At 40.7% G+C, this 20,215-nt stretch overlaps 1 protein-coding gene across 1 annotated transcript in view; it reads left to right on the top strand.

Annotated features, from left to right (window-relative positions):
* LOC114699793 overlaps window positions 1-20,215 on the top strand; it is a 111,544-nt gene that overhangs the window by 52,322 nt on the left and 39,007 nt on the right. Inside the window, exon 7 of the mRNA XM_028879079.2 lies at window positions 5,904-6,082. Coding sequence (XP_028734912.1) covers window positions 5,904-6,082 — 179 coding nt within the window. The remainder of the gene's footprint in view (window positions 1-5,903; window positions 6,083-20,215) is intronic.

Genomic DNA, 20,215 nt, shown 5'->3' with positions numbered 1-20,215 from the left:
CCCCTGTAATAGCCAGAAGGCAACACACAGAGAGAAAAAAGGCCTACAGTCCCAGTAAATGTTTCAAGATCCACCATCAATAAACTAACTTCCTTCCACTGGGACCTACTTCCTAAGATTGTCCATCTACAAACAGTGGCACAGAGCAACAACTAATCTCTGAGCATATAGGAATTTGAAGAACATTTAAGTTCTAAACCATTACATAACCAAACTCCCAACCATTAAAACAGAAAGGCATATACATATGAACAAAAATAGTTAACAGAGAAATCTTGGACAACTGACAAGAATAATGCTGATTATAACAGACCTGCTCATCATAATAACAAAAGGCCTGGCCAAGCCAATATAATACCTGCAAGAGAAACAGTAGTATACACTCTGAGAAAAAAAGCTACCATTCTTACTGAAGATTATGGGATTACAAGGGACAGAAACTTATGACTAAAAGAGAATGACTTATCGAACTAAGATCTTCTATAGAAATTGGTTGTCCAATATGATACGGACCACCCTAAAATCATATATATGATAACACTATGCAGACTGAGCAGGTTATGTTTAGGGATGTATATGTTCACACATATGTACTGACAATTAATGAAAACAGATGCCACGGATTTGAAAGAGATGAAGATGGGTATATGGGAGGGTTTTGAGGGGTGAAAAGGAAGAGGGAAATGATGTAATTATAATCTCAAAAATAACATAACTTTGTAAAATAAAGCAGGATGTACTTATACTAACAACAAGAAAAAAGAAAGGAAGAAATTACATGTGATTAACAATAACAACAAAAATTCTAAATGTTTAGAACTAATCTATCAAAGAATAAAGAACTTATGGAAAAACATGACTCTCTCAAGGTCTGTAAAAGAAGAACCTGGATAGATATACAGCTCAATATAGAGTACTGTGTGCTGTGTTTAAGGCCTTGAGTTCAATCCTGTATGATGGAGGAGGACTAGAGATCTGAAAATAAACACTGTTCTTATGCATTCATAGGTGTATATATATAAAGATATAATTCTCCAAAAATCACTATAAAAATTTAATGATATCACAATAAAATTATTAAATGTCTGGGTAGTTTGGAAAACTTGCCTACAAACATACAAAAGAGTAAATGTCTTTAAATGGATACACTATTGATAAATAGGACATGATGGCAAAAGAACATTTTATATCAGCTCTGAAGATATATTCCAAACCCATAATAACAGATAAGAATGGAGTTCTTTTGTAGGAATGTAGAAGAGATTAGTGATCTGCAAAGAACTAGAAAGCTCAAAAAAAAAAATACCCCAATATAAATTCAAACTTTGACAAAGGTGCCATACATTGTCCTTTAAAGATTATTCTATATAAAGAGGTAGACTTCATCTGTATCAGACCTCAATTTTAAAGTTAAAAGCAATATCAGTAAAAGAAATTATGGACCAGTTGGCCACTAATCACAACAATGTAAATTGTCGACAAGATGATGTTTCAGATTCAATAATATTTTTTTAAAGTGCCATATAATAGCCAGCTTTGACAGGGGCATAATGGTAAGAAAATGAGAATCTTCATGTGCTCTTCCTGGGATATAGGATGCTCAGTGAGCAATTTGCACTTTCTAGTGAAGTACCTATAAATCTTATGTCCTAACAGTTGTACTCCTGGACAGATAAACCCAAAAACTACTTAAGGGACAAATACAATGGCATTTGTGCAGTATTTTACGTGGTAGAAAGGAATTAGAGTCAGCCTGGGTAACCATCACTAGGGGAATATATAAACCTATGTTGTAATGCATACATACTCTGCATTTCTATTCACTTTGAAGCATCATAAATAGATTTCTAAAAGATGGTTTCAAGTTGAAAAGAAAAGAAAAGACAAGGATAAACAAGAGGGGAGATGGGGGGAGAATCAGGCAGGCATACAGCATGACATCATTTATGTATCATTATGTAGCAAGACAAACATACACAAGATAGTATGGTCACATTCCTATATCAAGCCCATCTTGTGAGTCCCTGTTGTGAAAGAGAAAATAAATTGTTGTGCTTGAAGAAATAATAAAAACAAAGCAAGGAACTCACAACTCTAAAGACAATCCTGTGGCATGATCTGAGTGTTAATTTGGGCACTGTGTTCCTGCTTTAACAGCAACAAACGATGTCCCTTGAATGGATCCTACCATACGCAAATGAAGCTAGAACCTCATTCTGAAATACGTCAGCAATAATGGTAAAGGAAAGCTGAGCAAAACAAACAGGGTCACCAAGAAACTGGTTCTGTAAGACCATACCTGGCCGTGACACTGGTTCAGATTTATGGACATCCAATTACTTTTCAGAGAACACTGTGTCCTAGGTCTAGCTGTGTGCGGACTCAGTGGGATGTCTGGTGATGCCTCCATAGCTGTAGTTTTGATCAACACTCTGTGTTGAATCGTTCACCACCTGCCCGGCATCAGGACATAGCCAACATCTTTCCATTTTTGTTTTTGTTTCTTGACAGTCTCATACATGTATATAACGACTCCTGTTGTTTCCATCACCCTTTCTCCCACTGAACCCTCTTCTTCAGCCCAGAATCTTAAAGACTTAGCCAAACAGTTACAGCCCTATGACTGAAAGTCTTACTTTTTTTTTTTATCTTACCTCAACAGAGAAGCATGAAAAAGGGGGACACCACTCAAAAACTCTTACTTTGTAATTGATATTATTAGTCATAGTACTACACACACCTATACAACTGAGCTTTATTCCATTGATGAGAAACCCAAACTGATTTTTGAAAGGCAACCAGTGTCATATTGAAAATGGCTATCTGTATGTGAACCTTTGGGACTTTGTATGCTCGATTGCTTTTCGAGACACATTTTCACTGTTTGGCCCAGGGCACCCCTCAACTTGGGATCCTCTTGTTTTACTGTCAGCCGCCTGTGTTGGGATTACAGGTATACAGCACCACTCTCTGCTGAGTCTTTATTTAATTTAGCTTGCCCCGATACAGTGGTTTCGGCATTTTATAGGGCCGGATCCCGGCTGACTCAAAGAGGAGATTTAATCACCCATGTAAAAAGTAAAGGAGCACACCCAAGCACAAGGAGCCAGCGAGTCTTTGCCCCGCCAGGACTTTGTTTCACTAAGTGCAGACTTTAGTCAAAATCAAACACAAAAGAGCCTCTGGAGGCCGGGTTCTCAGCTGCCGAACACGGCGCAAGCCCTGGGGGACAGAACACATCTTGCACATTTCTCTTCTGCACTTGTGAGGGTGGTAGAGCTTGTCTGACAGCAGAGGTGTGACTCTGACACAGTTTAAGATTGGTGGCATAATAAGACAGTGAGCCAAGGAGAAAGTGTGAATTAGAAAAAGAAATTTTTTTTTCCTGTTTCCTGCAGCTGTAAATAACCTCCCTGAATTCTACACTTCCAAACATGGGCCAACATGCGAGGGAAGGTTTGTTTTTTTCTGGGGAGCTTTTGTTTTGAAGGACTTTGTCACTAAAGGACTGGGGTGGGTAGAGATGGGGTTTGAAAACTTCTTTATCTCATGGAGCTGATCATTGGCCTGACTCTTTCATCTCAGGCTGTGGACAGTCTCCTGTCTGCGTTCTTCATCCCACCCACCACCCAAAGCGAGCAAGATGCGCGGTAGATAAAGGCGAAGGTTGTGTACTTCCATTCCCAGGCTCATGAAATTAATAAGCCAAAGTAATATGGGGGTGAGGAAACTAAGAGTTGTTTTTCTTTTTTTTTTTTTAACTGAGATATGTTGGGGTTAAAAATAAATTGGGTCAAAAGAAATGAAATCATAGTTGAAGAAATGAAGAAATATTGTAGTTGGTGGCAAGGACCAAGCAGCAGGGCCCCATGGAAACAAAAGGGCCAGGGGACTTGAGACTGAAATTGTATTTGGACATCATCTGGGAACATGCTACAAACACAGAATGTCAAGGCTCATGCCCAACCTGCTCAATGAAGGCACAATGCTTAATGAACCACTGGCGGATGTGTGTTAGTTTTTTAAGCACCAAATTAAGACATTTCCTAATTTTAGGCTTAGTAAATTAATAAACACAAAAAGTTTTAAATGTTAACACTTAGAATTTTAGTTCTTCTAGTACACATACTACAATGACTACAGAAGCAGATTTTTTTTTTTTTTTTTTTTTAGCAAAACATAATATCAAACTCTAAATTCTCACTCAAGCTCTTCTGTGAATGTCAAGCCCAAGTCCTCTGGGCCCCGAGTAGCATGTGGTAAAGAGTATAAAACTACCCTCTCCCGACAGCTGTTTGGAGCTCAAGAACTCCCCATGCATCAGGCTCATGTCCTCACTCTGGGCATGAGAAACTTCCTTCTAACACGATGAAACCATGCTGCACCAGGGCCAGCTGCATCCTTGCCCCAGAGAGAATTTTTCATGGCGCACCAAGTTATGTTTCTGACCAGGCTGAAGCACGAGCTTAGTCTGATCGGTATCAGAGAAAGTCGCATGCAGTCTGTGTAAGCAAGAGGAAAATGACCTCAGGGGCAGCCCACTGCAGCAGTCCATAAATAAATTGGCAGATATGTCAACTGCGCACATTAGTCCAGGAGTGCAGTACTTTGGGGACTACAGTCCAAAGACAAAGACATTTGTGGGTTGCCGGTCAATCTGGAACATTTCTTTTAATTTTTCTGGATGTGTTTTTGACAGGAGCTTAAGGGCAGTTCAATAAATTAAAATGTATTTACATGGCAATGAAGAATTATCTTGACACACTGAGAGTTATTTAATTACCGAGGTGCTTCGCGTGCTGCTAAAGTTAAGACTGTGTCAGCCTTTCTGGGACAAATCTTTATTTTCAGGGCCATGTGGCTCAGCCAGGAATGATCCCCTGGGTTGGAGCTTGTCAGTTATAGAAGATGAGTCTCCTTGCTGACCCCCATTTCCATAGACAGCTCTAAACAGATCGGTAATCTCAATGTCAGCCACCGTGATGAAGTCAGCGCTGCCAAGGCCAAATGTCCTCCTTCGGGGATGTGGCCTCCCTCCCAGAGGAATTGTAAATGAAGTCATAGCCCATTTGCAGGCTTCAAAGTGTGTCAGGGTTGCTGTCTGTCTGCATGGCATTCAGAGAGCTGTCTTAAAGCATCAAAAGGTAGGTGTGTGGTGTCCACGCTGGCAGCAACAAAGCCCAGTAGGTAGGCAGTGACCTCATGTTAACAGGGACAGAGACAATTTCCCAAAGCTGTACTGTATACCAGTCCTGTGTTACCAGCCAAGAAGACATTCCAAGAGAAACAGGAACTGGAAGCTTAGGGCAAAGTCACACTTAACCTGGAAACAGAAAAAGGTCAATACCCAAGACCTCCCAGCACTGCTATTTCCAAACTCGAGGGTTTTGATAAGCTACAGTTTCAACAAGAGAGTTAACTAGTGATACAGACTCTCCCTCTGGCTAAACCGGATCAAAGAGGCTAATTATTGCAAACAAAAATGAGGTAGAAAATCTCGAGGCATACACCCCCACACGCATTCCTCCTAGGAAGTATATCAAGACGTTTAAGGAATTAGGTTGATACTACAACCAGTGACATTGCGCAGACTTGAGTGTCATCGGAACCATGGTGGCTATGATGAAGGAGTGTTATACAGTTCGGGGAACTTGGACCCCACATCAGTACAACTGCTTAGCTGTGAGTCAACTGCGAGATAACGGTCCAGTTCTTCTATTCTTCCTAAACACATAGGTTTGAATTCCAAAGAGACTTGGTTTAATCTAGTGGTAGGATTCTGTTTCACTGTTTTAAAAACTATAACTCTTTCTCCATCCATTACTTCTGCATAGTCATGGTACCTCCAGAAGGTTATAAAATGTTAATCCACTGAACTATATATCTTAAATTCATGCCTATAGGTCCAGACATCTTGACTCTAGTGGTGGGATCTGACATCAGCCGCTGTCCCAATACCCCATGGCCCACCTGTCGTGGCTACCTGCATAAGAGGACTCACTCGGGCTTTGTGAAGGGCTGGAGGAAGAGGTGGTTTGTGTTGAAGCATGACGGCTATCTCCTCTATTACAAACACAGAAAGGTAATGGCTGATATGGGTAAGAATAAAGAACATTGGGAAGTAAAACCTCCTTAGACTAAAACTTTCCATGACCAAGAGGTGTCGTGCAAGGAATTAGATGGCAGGACTCTGGAAACAGTCATTTCCCCTCTGACTGCCCAGGAATTGTTCTTCCTTCAAAAGTCAAAGAATTGTAACTTATGTTTTTTCTGCTGCATAAATCGAGGCACGTGTTTCTCCTCATTTGCTTCTGTTTCCATCCTCTATGCAGATTTCTTTTCATTATCACTGTAAAGAAAACAGGAACCAAAGATAAGTTTCTAGTACCGGGGTAAATCAAAATGGACCCATAAAAGCATAGCTCTCCAGGCCACAGAGCAGGCAGTGTACTGTGGTCAGCAGAAAGTGTTGCTGAGGCTTCTGAGACAGAGAACTGAGCAAGTCACCTGGAATACCTGTTTCATTTTCCAGGTTTCATGAGAACGGTGATTTCTAACCCTGGGTGAAGGCTGGGAGCACATGGGGAATGTCCCCCAAGGTGTAGGTGTGCTACGGCAGTCCTCCTCCCAGATGTTTGTGACTGGGTGAATCTGAGATGGGCCCATGCACTTGGAGAGACCTTCTTTAGATGAATATAAAACCACAGTTCACATTTTGTTATCATGTGTGTCTTTTCAGCCAGATGCAATCCAGTGTCTAATTCTGTTAAGTGACTGCAAACATGCTTAAAAATAACAACATAGATTTCATCTTGAACCCCTACTTTTCGACTTCTCATGAAATGTTCTCAACAGCTGTCAGCAGTCAAACAGACTCCCTGTCCTAAAGAATACATGCACTCCCCCACTCAACAAAGGATGCACTGTGTCCCACAGCCTTGTGATCTTCTGGCTTCCCTCCAGGGACATTCGTGAACCACCTCTAATCAGGGTTCAAAACAAGAATTTTGGCTATTTACCTCATTCATGACATAATCTTGGTTTTTTTTTCCTTCTGTCTTTATTTTACATTCCTTCTGTGTGTGTGTGTGTGTGTGTGTGTGTGTGTGCGCGCGCGCGCGCACACACTCAGGCACTTGGGTGCATGTATAAACAAACTTAATTTCTTCCTGAAAATATCTAGTAAAGAAATGAGTGCATTGTGAAATACTGAATTATTGTGGGGACTTTCTATTCCGACATTGTGAGCCACTTGCTCTGTGAACTGCTCTGCCTTTCCTAGGAAAGTGAACCGTACAGCTCCATTGAGAAACTCTGTCTCCCTCCAGTGCGGGAAAGTAGGATTTTTCTCTACACAGGACAAGACATTATTATCTGTCCTTGGTTTCTGTTCTCCTGAGTTAAAGTGGAACAGTCAAGAAGTTTTCAATCTAGAAAGCACTGTGGAAACACTAGACACCAATTTCCAACCGATGGAAACATGAACATTCATGTTTCAGAAGCCTGTAGGAGTCCTAGAACCATGCCCATGTTCTCTTTCCCCTTACCTCCTGAGTGTAGCCCTGGAAATTTGATATTTTTTTTAAAAGTTTTTTAAGGTAATTCTAATTGTAATTGAGTAAATATTGCAGTCAAGTGTATTCCAACTTAAAGTTAATAGTAATAATAATAATAATAATAATAATAATAATAATAATAATAATAATAACTGACCTTACATACTGTCCTCTGGAGACTGTAATCCTGAAGTAGTCTGTCTTGCCCTGCATTGGTAATAAATTTCTGTTTCCTCTTATAAAATAGGGATCATAGCAGATGTTAGTTTTTAATGCTCTTCTTCAACAAACTAATATAAGAAAGATCCTTGAGTCAAACATCTCTTATTTTAAGATCTCTGATTGCTGAGATTCAGAAGGTCCAGCCAGGTTTGCTAGGTGGCAGTCAGGGGCTGGTACTGAGACTTTGCTAGGTGGCCATCAGTGGGTGGTGCTGAGGGTCTGCTAGGTGGCCATCAGTGGGTGGTGCTGAGGGTGCTAGGTGGCCATCAGTGGGTAGTGCTGAGGGTCTGCTAGGTGGCCATCAGTGGGTGGTGCTGAGGCTTTACTAGGTGGCAGTCAAGGGCTGGTGCTGAGTGTCTGCTAGGTGTCAGTCAGGGGCTGGTACTGGGGCTTTGCTAGGTGGCCATCAGTGGGTGGTACTGAGGGTCTGCCAGGTGGCCATCAGTGGGTGATGCTGAGGGTCTGCTACGTGGCAGTCAGGGATTGGTGCTGTATTTAGCTCATGCGGTGTTTTTGTGAATCTTTGAATTAAATGCCTTCAGGTGAAGAATGTGCAACCCATTTTATCACAATCCCCACTATTCTTCATTGCCTCGTCTACTTATTTTTATCACCTACCAAACTTTTGGCATTTGAAAGTATGAGTGGAGTGGAAGGTATGTGCAGCTTTTAAACTATACTGGTAATTTTAGTTAAATTTAGAATACTTTTATCTGTCTCTAGTCTTCTTTGGGGGTGGGGATCTGGGTCTCCTGATCAGCACACAGGTAACAAAAAGCTGTTATGAAGAATGTAATTGTGGCCATCATTGCTACATCCGCTTTTGATGCAACTGTAGGAGAGTGTAATAAAATATCATTATTTCATTTTTAAAGAGCTCAAATCGGGTGCCTTTTACTGCTACACATTCCAGAACCCACCATGTCTGATCTGTAAAATAGATAGCAACGTCTGAGAAGAGCTAATGAGGCATACAAAGAACATAACTGAATAAATTAGCAGGAAGTGCACTCACCCATTCAGAAGTCATTCATGCAACAAATGCTTATTGGATACTTTTTACACCCCACGCCTTATGTAAGCACCAGAGAGAAGGCAAACAAATATGGAGCCTGCCCTGTTTGTGCTTCAAGCTCCATGTAGGACACAAATGTAAGAAAGTAAACCCACAAGTAGCTTTAATTAGTATCACAAATAAAAGTGTATCTAGAGAGAATAGTTACAGCATCCTGAATCAAGAACAATCACACCGCTCTCAGCTGTCCAGTTGTTAAACCTTGATAAAAGAGTAACTGTAGGATATAAGAAGACTCAGTATTTTTCAAAGAAGACATATTCCAGCAAGGACAAACTCAGAAGGGGTCCGTTCCCTTTCCAAAGCTGGAGTTCAAGGTAAAGATGAGGTTAAACAACTGAATGGCCTGCAGCTCATTGGTTTCCCAGACCCGAGGAGTCTACAGTCCAGGAATAAACAGGAAGCAAGCCTTTGGGGCCCCACGAGGCAGGAAACCTTCAGTTGGTGGTTGGTGCGGAGTTATAGCAGAGGATGCGTGTGCTGCTGAAAGGCCTGGAACATGAGACGTCCTGGTCGCAAAGCCTCTGTCAAAAGAAGTAGTTTCAGAAGAACTGTAGGAAACAAACCTCGGGAAGTAAGAGGGAAGTAAGCCGGGAAAAAGCAGGGCATCAGAGTGTACCGGAGACCCGCACAGTTTGTCCATATGGTAAGGGTCACAGAAAGGTGACCATCAGACCCTGCTAAGGCAGCAGGGTCACAGAGCGACAGCATGTGCTGGGCCCATGGCCGGAATTAAAGCCCCTTCTGCTGGTCACAAACCCACACTCCTGGTCTACCCTGCAGCAACTGGGCAGAGCAAGCGCCTCCCTTCCCTTGCGGTGTTCCTCTAGCGCCCTCTGCTGAGAAATGTTAGCACCGCAATGCTCTTACAGACCTGGATCAAGAAATGAGTTAATTCAAAAAGAAACAAAAGCGGACAGTAAGGGGTGATCAGTAGCTGAGACACACTGAGAGTGCCAGGTTGACACCTGGGAAAAGAGTGAAAAGCTTGGATAAGTTAGGAAGAGATGTGAATATACAATTAATTCTATGGAGTGTGTGTGTGTGTGTGTGTGTGTGTGTGTGTGTGTGTGTGTGTGTGTGTAAGAATATAATAACATTTCAATGGAGACCAAAGATTTAGTAGAAGTGAGCTAGACAGAAAATGTGGATAAGCAGTTATTATCCAGGCCAAGAAAGCAAGATATATGGAATCTCTAAGCTGAAGAAAGAAAGAAGCAAGAAGGGAGAAAGGAAGGGAGGGAAGGAGGGAGGGAGGGAGGGAGGGAGGGAGGGAGGGAGGGAGGAGGGAGGGAGGGAATATTGTGTTTAAGGAACTTAAAAATATCTACTGTGGCCCAAGGGGGAGAATGGAGAAGGAAAGTTTGTCTGGAGAAGAAGCAGGAGGCAGCCTCACAGGGGCCCAAGATAAAAACAGCTGCTTTGTGATGTTCTTTTGACTAAAACAGAAAATACCCTAGGTCACGGGATTTTCTAAAATTTATTCTGACCATTTTGCTGAAAATGAATTAGAGGGTGACAAGAGTCGGACAGGAGCAGCTTTGAGAAAGCCAGGGCTGCAGCCGAGGCAATAGGCTATAGTGGTCCTGGCTGGGTAGAATGCTCTCCATTCAGGACAAGAATCAATATCATTGACGGCTGTAAGATAATCCTCTTGTGCAGTGTAAAGATTTGTCACTCGAATTGGTTTAATTAAACACTGGTTGGCCAGTAGCCAAGTAGGAAGAATAGGTGGGGTAACCAAACTAAGGATGATGGGAAGAAGGGCGGAGTCAACCAAATGCAGAGGGAGAAGGACATGAATGTACCATGCTAATAAAGGTAGTGCTACATGGCAGTGCATAAATAAGAAATATAGGTTAACTTAAAATGTAAGAGCTAGTAATAAGCCTGAGCTATTGGCCAAGCATTTATAATTTATATTAAGCCTCTGTGTGGTAATTTGGGAAGTGGCTGCTGGGTATTTGGGAACTGGTGGGAAGGAGAGAAATGTCTGATTACAATTGACAGAATATGGTAAGTCATTTTACCAAATACCACAAACTGGGCATCTCACAAGCAGAAGACATGTATTTCTCATAGTGCTAGGGTAGGGGTGGACTAAGTCCTATAGAAAATCACCCACAGACTCAACAGCTGGTGAGGGCTCACTTCCTGCATTTTTAGGGTCCCATCTTTTTACTGTGTCTTCACATGGAGAAAGGGAAAAGAGATTCTTGGTAGCTTAATAGGTCCTAATCTCCTTCCTGAGGATCATTCTTGTGACCTAATCTTCCAAGAATCCTACCTCCAAATTCCTGTGCACTGAGGACTAGATTTTAGCATATGAATACAGAAACATAAGTATTTAGTTTATAGCCTAGGTGAAGTAGTATGGAGTTTCCTGGAAAGAATGATTGATAAGGTAAAATTCTAATGATTCGCTGAAATAACAGGAGATCGAATGAGTATATGAGCTGAAGTTTAGTTTAAATTAATGTATTCTTGTGATTGGCAGGTCTCTGTAGGGTATTTAAGGTTAGAGGTAGGAAGAAATTACTTATATATTCAATGAATATCCTATGTTATAGTAGATGGTAAATATATTCAGCTATAGAAGTTGATCAAGGTCCTAAGGTAGCATTTCTTTAACTTGGGCTTTGAGAGTCTGCAGAGAAGGGGGTAGGCAAGGCAACCAGAGAAGCAGAAGCAAAATCCATAGGGAATGTATCCTAAAATAAGACAATATCACAGTTTTAGGAAGGAAAGTGGTGAGTTCCCAGTCTACCAGGAGGCCCTACTAGGTGAAAATCTAAAAACATCTATTTTACTATACAACATAGCATACATTGATCATTTTTCCAAAAGTAGTCTAGGTAATATAAAGTGAGTTTGGAAGGAAGCAATTCATTAACATGAGTTAAAAGCTGAAAACAACCTTCAAAGTCCATACTTTTGAAAAATTTTGACAATGAAAGAGATAGGAATAATAGGGTCACTGGAGAATATTTATTCCATTTACAGTTAGTGTAATTACCAATTACAAATGAATTTCGTAATGCTATGACCATTTTGCTTTCCATGTTGCTCTTCTGCTCTGTATTTCTCTTCCTTTTCTTCCTTTCAGCAAATTAGTTTTCATTGTATTATTTTAATGCCCATCTAAAAGATTGCTGTACAGTGTTTAAACTATGAAAGCTGATACAAAAATAGTGTGTGTATTTTGTAATACTACATATAGATGTTTTTTGTTTTTTTGTTTTTTCTGAGACAGGGTTTCTCTGTGTAGCTTTGTGCCTTTCCTGGAACTCGCTTTGTAGACCAAACTGGCCTTGAATTCACAGTGATCCACTTGCCTCTGCCTGCCGAGTGCTGGGATTAAAGGCATGTGCCACCACTGCCTGGCTACATATAGTATTTTACGGGTATTCTGGCATTTAATTTAACCATAGCTTACATAATATGTTCATAAAGTCATGTATTTTAGTTTTATACAGATTGTAAACCTATGAGACATTGCTAATATTCTTTTATAACACTATATGTGCTTCATTTTTAACTATTTTTTTTACCGTATTCTATGATAACTCCTTCTTTGCTGGATCATCAAACATTTGACCTTGGATCATTCTTCTAATATAGCACTATTTAGTGAGTGACCATGAGTTACTTTATCTTTCCTTAGTACCATCCGATCTTTAGAATGGTTAGAGGATCCTTGATTTGGTAGTTATTTCTTTCCAGAATATTTTGAATGTGTCTCTTTCTATGACACTAAGAAGCTAACTCATCCATAGAAACAAGGAAATCCAAAAGAGCAGCCTCCTCCATGTGCTGTGTGTCTTTGGCTTGCTTCCAAGCTATAGTTAATAGCTAATTTGCTCCACAAAGCTCTTAGTTTAAACCTTACATTTTTACTTCACTCCCCATTTGATTCTCCTTTACGGCCTCTTGTTTATGCTGCAATTATCAATCTGGCCTTTTTAGTTCTTTGAGCACACTTATCATAGTCATATTACTGTCTGTTTCTAACATTCCTTTATCTAGAGTCTCCAGAAGTCTTTCTATCTTCTTCTGTATTCTTGGCAAATCTGTTCCAGTTGTAAAAGATAAGAGTGCTAGTGATTCCTGTCCCCCTCAGTCTTATCAGTAAGAAAGCATGTAAAAGTCAACCTTCAGTCCCTGTGAGCATTGATCTTTGCCCCAGTACCCTTACTTCCGGGGCCATTCATTAGAGCCTTGTTTACCAGGACCACCTCTTTTTAAAGTTACCTTTAAGAAATATTTGTATTAATTCTTTTGAGAATTTCATAAGGTCCTCCTTACATCCAGTCTTCCCATAGCCCCCCTCACCTTCCTACCCAGTCACCTTTGAGTCCCCCCAACCCATGGAGTCTTGTTTGTGTTGTCCAAGTGGAAGGGTCTGCAGGACCACCTCTTGGATAGTCTCTCAACTCTGTGAGTCTGTTGAATGTTTTAATCATTTCTTAGCCTTTTCAGATGGAAGTAATCCTCACATTAAGCTAATTCCTGCTAGACTTTGGCTTCATTAGCCTTCATTGTCTTCCTAACTCTGTGAGATATTTGAGGAGTATTTATATACTCAAGCTTTTCCACGTTTCTTTTCTAGCAGCCGAACTGATCTTCATCTAGTCTGGCATAATTAGAAAGAGAACTAGAGTGACAGCTGAGATGGGAGGTGGTATGAGGGCAGAGCTGTTTTTGTAACAAGTTTTAAATTGTGAGATATTCCTTTAAATAGGAGTGCTGTCAGAGAGTACTGAAATCTAGCAGAGGAAAAAAAAATGGAGGTACCAAAGAAGAGGGATAACAAGTAGATGTATTTGCCATCTATCAAAAAGGTGGGTTGTAGCTAGCCCCTCACCGACAGCAGAAGATTAGATTACATAAAAGATATGACTGAATTTTCAAACAGGCTCAAAACAAAAGGAGGCATTCCTTGCGCATTACACAGAACAAGCCGCTGTTTGTTGTGTCTTAGGCATCTCTATTCGCAAAACCGAATGTGGGGGTGTGTGTAGGACTGGGAGGCATGGCATACATGAGGCTCTGAGGATGCTTAGAGAGAAAAGCACTGTTTTACTTCAAATGCTGGTCTCTGTTTCAAAAGCAGTGCTATTCACTCTGTTGGCGGAGTAGTCGGATGGTGTCACAGCACACAGGGAGAAGAGAGTTTATTTTGAACAGGAAGTAAAGTTCAGAGCGTGAAATAGGACCAGTTCATTGGTGTAGTTTAAATATCTCTTGTAACTAAGACTTATTCATTTGTATTTTCTTTTATCACAGCAAAGTGAATCACGTAGTGATACAATTCGCTTATTGCTCCGGTTCCGGGGATCCGAACCAGGGCCTTGTGTCTGCTAGGCAAGTGCTCTGTCAATAAACTACATTTCCGTGTAATACTTTCCAAGTCTATCAACTTAGAAGACTACTCGTGGGCAGAGTAGAGAAACAGATTAGTGTGGGCCCTAAAGGTCAGTCTAGCTTTGCAGCCCACCATCTTACAATGAAGAATTTGTGTCATAATACCGGGTTAATTAACCGTTACCAGAAAAATATGTAACTCTTGGGCCCAATCCTGAAATTCATCAGAGGAAAACCAGTACCAAATAATGGGCTTGACTGGACGGTGGGAGAAGTCAGTACAGCTGGTTTCTACAGACACCTAAGCTTTCTGTGTGTCACCTTAAATACAACTATTAGACATTGGTGACAAAGTGAAGATGGAGCTCAGAGAGAGATTCAGTTGGGTTAGTCACGTAAACATGTAGATGGTGTTATATGCCACAAGGTCACCTAGAAACAATGTGTGTGTGTGGGGGGGGGTACCAAAGCAAAGAGCCAAAGACCACACCCAGTTGGAATTCTCTGGCAAAGGGAGGAGACTGCATCAACAGACTCTGAGTGAAACAGGAGCAATCTAGAATTCATGGGTCAGCAGAGTGAACGCTGCTGTGATCCAGCTATCTGTGAGACAAGCTTAGTGTCTCACAGGGGTGGATCTGTCCTTCTAACTGGCCTTTTCTTGCCTTGCCTTCTCTTTTTTTTTCTTCCAGTCTGAAAACATGGTCATCTCTATCATCCCCCAAGGAAAGGAGTAAATTCCCTTGAATAAACATTTCTTATAATTAATTAGTTTTCTATTTATCTTTTCTTCTAAGGCAAAAACTTTCAAAAGAGCCATCTAACACCTTTTTTCCCTACTGCCTTTCCACACCTGCAATCAAATACTTGAGCAGGGCAGACGGCTGTTGAAGTTACCAGCATGCTCAAATTATCCAGAAAGAGTGGAGAGTAAGAAAAGCAGTGGGCTATCCGTGTGTAACAGGAAATCATACTGACCTGAAAAGTATTCTAGGTGGGTTAAGTTAACAGGTAAACCAATTATTACAGGGCGGGGTGCATGATTTCAAATACTATACTGGAATTCATTTTCTCTTTCCATTTTACTCCATTCTCAATAAACGGCCTGTGTTTTTGTCACAAATAAATGTCAGTTTGAAATAACTTTAGATTTGCTTTTCTAAGAGGGCCTAGGAATCTCTTCTCACAGTGCCAAGCATCCACCTAGAACTTTTGTTCCAATCTTGTGCCTACGTGGAAATAAATTGTAGTTGGAGACTACAAGCCCTGACGTGAAACCCTCCAAGGTCACATTCCAAGCCATCACCCTGCTTCTGGGCATGCCTCTACTCCAGACCTCAGCTTGCTCTGGTTGCCTATCCCATCTGCTCTCACATCCTGACGGCATCCTTCAGCATAGGGGTTCGTAAACGTTTTCCAATCAGGATTCAATTTTACCCCCCAAATTTTTGTGTGACTCTGGATTTGGAAATATATAAAATAAATACACAAACCAAACACTTAATGATAATAAATCTTAAAGAAATTAATTCTAAAACCATTTCTTGTATACATATAATTTTACTGTTTACTAAAGATGAAAGCAAATTTTAATACCAATAAGATGGATGTAATCCTTTATTTTTACACAAAAATTCCAATCGTACAGAGGTCAGTGATACACTCCTTTAATCTCAGCTCTTAGGAGGCAGAAGCAACTGGATCATTGTGAGTTAGAGCCAGCCTGTTCTAAATTGTGAGTTCCAGGCCAACCAGATTTACAAAGTGAGACTGAAAAAAAAAAAGAAGAAAGAGGGAAGGAAAGAAGAAAAAAAGGAAGGGAGGGAGGGAGGGAGGAAGGGAGGGAGGGAGGAAGGAAGGAAGGAAGAAAGAGAGAAAAAAAGAATTGAATGTGTGGTGCTCCAGCGTATAGAACACCTTAATTTTTTTCAGGGTTGATTGATATTTTGAGTTTATAATCATGAATGGAGAGGTTATTGCTTCATAAAAATGAGAAGTTCAAAATGGCTAAAGTATATTTAGGGCCATTCAGAATTATTAGAAATTCTATCTTAATCATAAGCCAACACTGAGCTAACATTTTAAAAATGAAATTCAAGTCAGTAACTAAAATAAAAAATTTAATGATCAGACTTTCTAACACAATAAAAAGATAACATTTGATACTTTCTAACTGGTTAAAAAAATAACATTTTATTTTAAATTAAATCATTCTATTTCTGTGAGAGCAGAACACTCTGTGCTTATAGTAAATACACTGCACATCAAAATATACAGTAGTCTCAAATCGGAGGCTAACGTGTTTGGGGCAATGTTCGTTGTACTGGGTGCCCTGAAAGTATGTGCAGAAGGAAGTGCTCATCTATGTTCAGAACCAAACCGCCATGAAGCCGCAGATGCGGCAGTCCCGACTTGAGACACCCAGGTGCATTCCATGCTTGATTTTCCTACAAAGTTTTGTTTTTGTGCAGTTGGAAGCCTTTTCCTCCTGCCTTTGGTTTTTCAGTTCCCACCTTCGGTTAGTTTAAGTTAGGCTGCAGGAAGGGAAGTTAGAAAACTGCTAAGTAAAAAGTTGAGCTCATCATCTGCTGAGCTCGCAGTAATAAACGAGAGAAACACACAGTGGAGGAAAAACTTGCAGCATTCAGAATGAAGGGAGCAAGTGGATTTGGACACATGTGTGTTCTCCAGAATCGCAAAGACCATCTCCAAGCCTCTATCCTCCTTCCTTAGAACCTTTGATGTAATTTAAGAGATGCCCAGTAGGTGGAGTAGCTTACTCACAGTTTTCGAAGTTACCAGTACACAGCAGTTAGAAACACCTAGTAAATGCTGCAAGAAAAATGAGAAATTACCAACAAACGAAGGAACTGAAGACTAAAGATAATAGTATTTACTACATAAAAACCTATTAAGTTAGTTAGGCAGTTGCTCGTTTGAGACCCCCTGCTGATACTAGCTTATAACTTCAGGTACCTTCTGCTATGAGACCCCTGTTGGCAGTGACACAGGCAGCCAGTTCTGGTATGAGAGGGTGTCAGGTGGTGGGTGATGGGATAAGCACGCATCTGTGGTGATGCTCGCTTAGAGCTACTTATTCAATATTAAGAAGGCTCTTCCCTGCAAGGGGACATTTCAGGTTAGGAATAAACCTTCCCACTTGGTCTTCAGTACATTCTTCCACTACCTTCTGCTTTTTCCTTTACAGCATTTCTTTTACAAGATGTATGCTTAAAGTTATAAGAAGGATATTTTCTCAAATGACTTTCTTCCCAAACTGACCAGTGCCTGGAATTCCGGGAACAAAAACCAGCCCACGACTCCCTGTTTACATTTAAGAAATTTATTCTTTGAAGAAATTGACATTTATTTGGTTATGCACCAAACACTCACCGAGAGCTTACTTTACACCTGGGAGAGAACTGTAAAGATTATAGGAAGGGCTCCCAGGTCTCATGAACCATCTCTCTAGGAGGATACTGAAGAGAAACAAGGGAACATTAGATACGACACAGAGCATTGGAGGGTGGGGCATAACCTTGGAAGTGGGCTTCCATGGGTATTAAAGAAGCCGTCTGCTCAGATGAGAATGTGTAAGTCTGATAAAGATCTGAGAAAAAGATGTAATTGGAAGAAACTAGTAGAACCTGGAACTATTTTAGTCATTATTTTCTTAATAAGTATTGAAAGTTCATCAAGTTACTTCTCAAGTGTTATCACCTGGTGCAAAAAAAGATAGCCAAAGAAATCAAGTGGAGAGAAGCATCCTTCTGAAACCCAGTAGCGAAGTCTCTTTTCCAACTGTGGCAGAAGCAAGCAATTGACATGAGCTTTGTAGTGTCAAAACATAATGACGCACTGGAAGGAAAGGGCGACATGACCAAAACAACAACAACAACTGTGGTGCTCAGATGTGTGAGAGAGCCTTCAAAACCAGCCTGCTCCATCTCCTCTCTACCTCAGTATTTTCTGAAATACTGCTTGAAAGTTACAATTAGACCCAACCAGGTGATTATCAGATATCTCAAGGGTCACTTCAGGTCTGCCAAAAGACTACTGAAGCTCCATTGAATTCTTATGTTTTTACAAGTCCTTCAGCTGAAAGAAAGAAAGAAAGAAAGAAGGGAGGGAGGGAGGGAGGGAGGGAGGGAGGGAGGGAAGGAAGGAAGGAAGGAAGGAAGGAAGGAAGGAAGGAAGGAAGGAAGGAAGGAAGGAAGGAAGAAAATCACCTTCTTCCTCATAGTACAATTCTGAGAGAGAGGTGGGGAGGGGGAGGGAGGGGAAGGGAGGGAAGGAGGGAGGGAGAGATGGACGGAGGGAGAGAAGAGAGGAGATAAATTCATGAAAAACTTCAAAAACACCAGTGATATTAAGGAAATTCAAAAACTGAATTTTCCTGCTTTAAAGGACAGGTGTTCTTGGTGATTTGTGGTTTTCTAGTCTGCAAAGGAGCAGTTTTCTTTCCGTACTTGAATAAAGTTGGGTTATTAGGCACTCTTTGAGGTCAGTAATGTATCGTGCCCAAATCTTCAGAGCATTGAGTCCTCACATCAGCCTGCTCTTGAGGCACACTGAGGTAGACGTTCTGATGCTTCTGACAGGGACACAGTGCGTAGAACATCTGCATGGTCCACTTTGGCTGCAGTCAACACTGATGACGTAGCAGATGCTTTCAAGACAATAAAGAAAATTGCCATATTCTCTATGTGCCCTGGTGTCTTCATATTTGCCTTGGAAGGAGGGCTCTGAACAAAATAAGCTAAAGTAAATTTGGATTGTTTACCTACCTCCTATTCTTAATTAAGTGTTGGGATGTTTGCTAACCCTTCCATCCAACCCCAATAATCAAAGAAGAGGTCAGGGTTATCTGCCTGCTTCGTATGTTGTCATCAGACAAACTGTGATTATTTTCTTTCTCATTTCTATATCCTCAGAAGCATAAAGGGAAAGGTCCTGGCTTCTTTCTTGGACTGAACTTTCTAGAGTTTTATAACTGACAGCAGCCACAGTAGTGCCTTTGCAAATCTCGGTCCAGACAACCCAAAGCCACTTTTCAAAGACTATTAAACCACTATGCATATTTCTTCAGAGGTTTCAACCCCAAAAGTCATCAGGATAGAAAGTATTTTATGGCTCTACTTCTTATGAGGATGCCCTCCTCTCACTTGAGGAAAATTTTTGCTACTTCAACAGAAGGAAAATCAGTCCATTAAAATGCCCTTATTTGTCATTAAAAAAAAAAACTTGGGGAAAACACTCAGGAGTGGACTATTAAGATAAATTATCCATGAGGTACAAGTGTCCTTTGCATTTTCCCCTTTGGCATAGGTTTTGTCCTCATTGCTGACATGAAGAGTATCTGCTTGCAGATCTGCCCTTTTACTTCAGAACTAAGATAATATTTCCATTTCAACTGAGTCATCCTTGTCCTAAATATTGCATAATGGCACAGTCTGCCATCTCTCGTTTGCTTTGGCCAAACACAATGACAAGGCAAGCCAGGCTGAGGCTCCTAAATCTCTTTGGACACTCTGCCATTTTGTGTGGTGGTCAGATGAATTTATTATGTTGTGAGAAATTATAGTATTGAATGAGTAACACAAAATGCTACTCAAGAAATCTTAAAATAAAAAGGTTGCAGAAAGTAGTGCCTAATCTAGCCATGAAAACTGTATTCAGAAACCACAGGGAGAACATCTGTCATTTGAAACTTTTTATCAGAAATAGAGGGAGCTCAAGGTCAGTTTAATATTAATTCTCCCCCAGTTCTTTCATCTAGATATCAAGTTGCATTTGAATCTGGCAAAGGGTTATGAATGTAGGTCAGCTTAGCCTTCAAAGCAGAAATGTCTTGATAAATATTCTGTAGCTGTCTATTTAGTCTTCAATATCATTAGGTTATTTTTAAGTGAAAATGACCTAAACTTGCCTTTTCATGGAAAGGGAAATTCATTCCTGCTAAGTTGAAATTGCTTTTGAATAATTTATGGGGAACAGT

This window comes from Peromyscus leucopus, chromosome 13 (genome assembly GCF_004664715.2).
Source record: "Peromyscus leucopus breed LL Stock chromosome 13, UCI_PerLeu_2.1, whole genome shotgun sequence".
Taxonomy (NCBI): Eukaryota; Metazoa; Chordata; class Mammalia; order Rodentia; family Cricetidae; genus Peromyscus; species Peromyscus leucopus.
The sequence above is the reverse complement of the archived record's forward strand: the minus strand, read 5'-3'. Positions and strand labels throughout refer to the sequence as shown.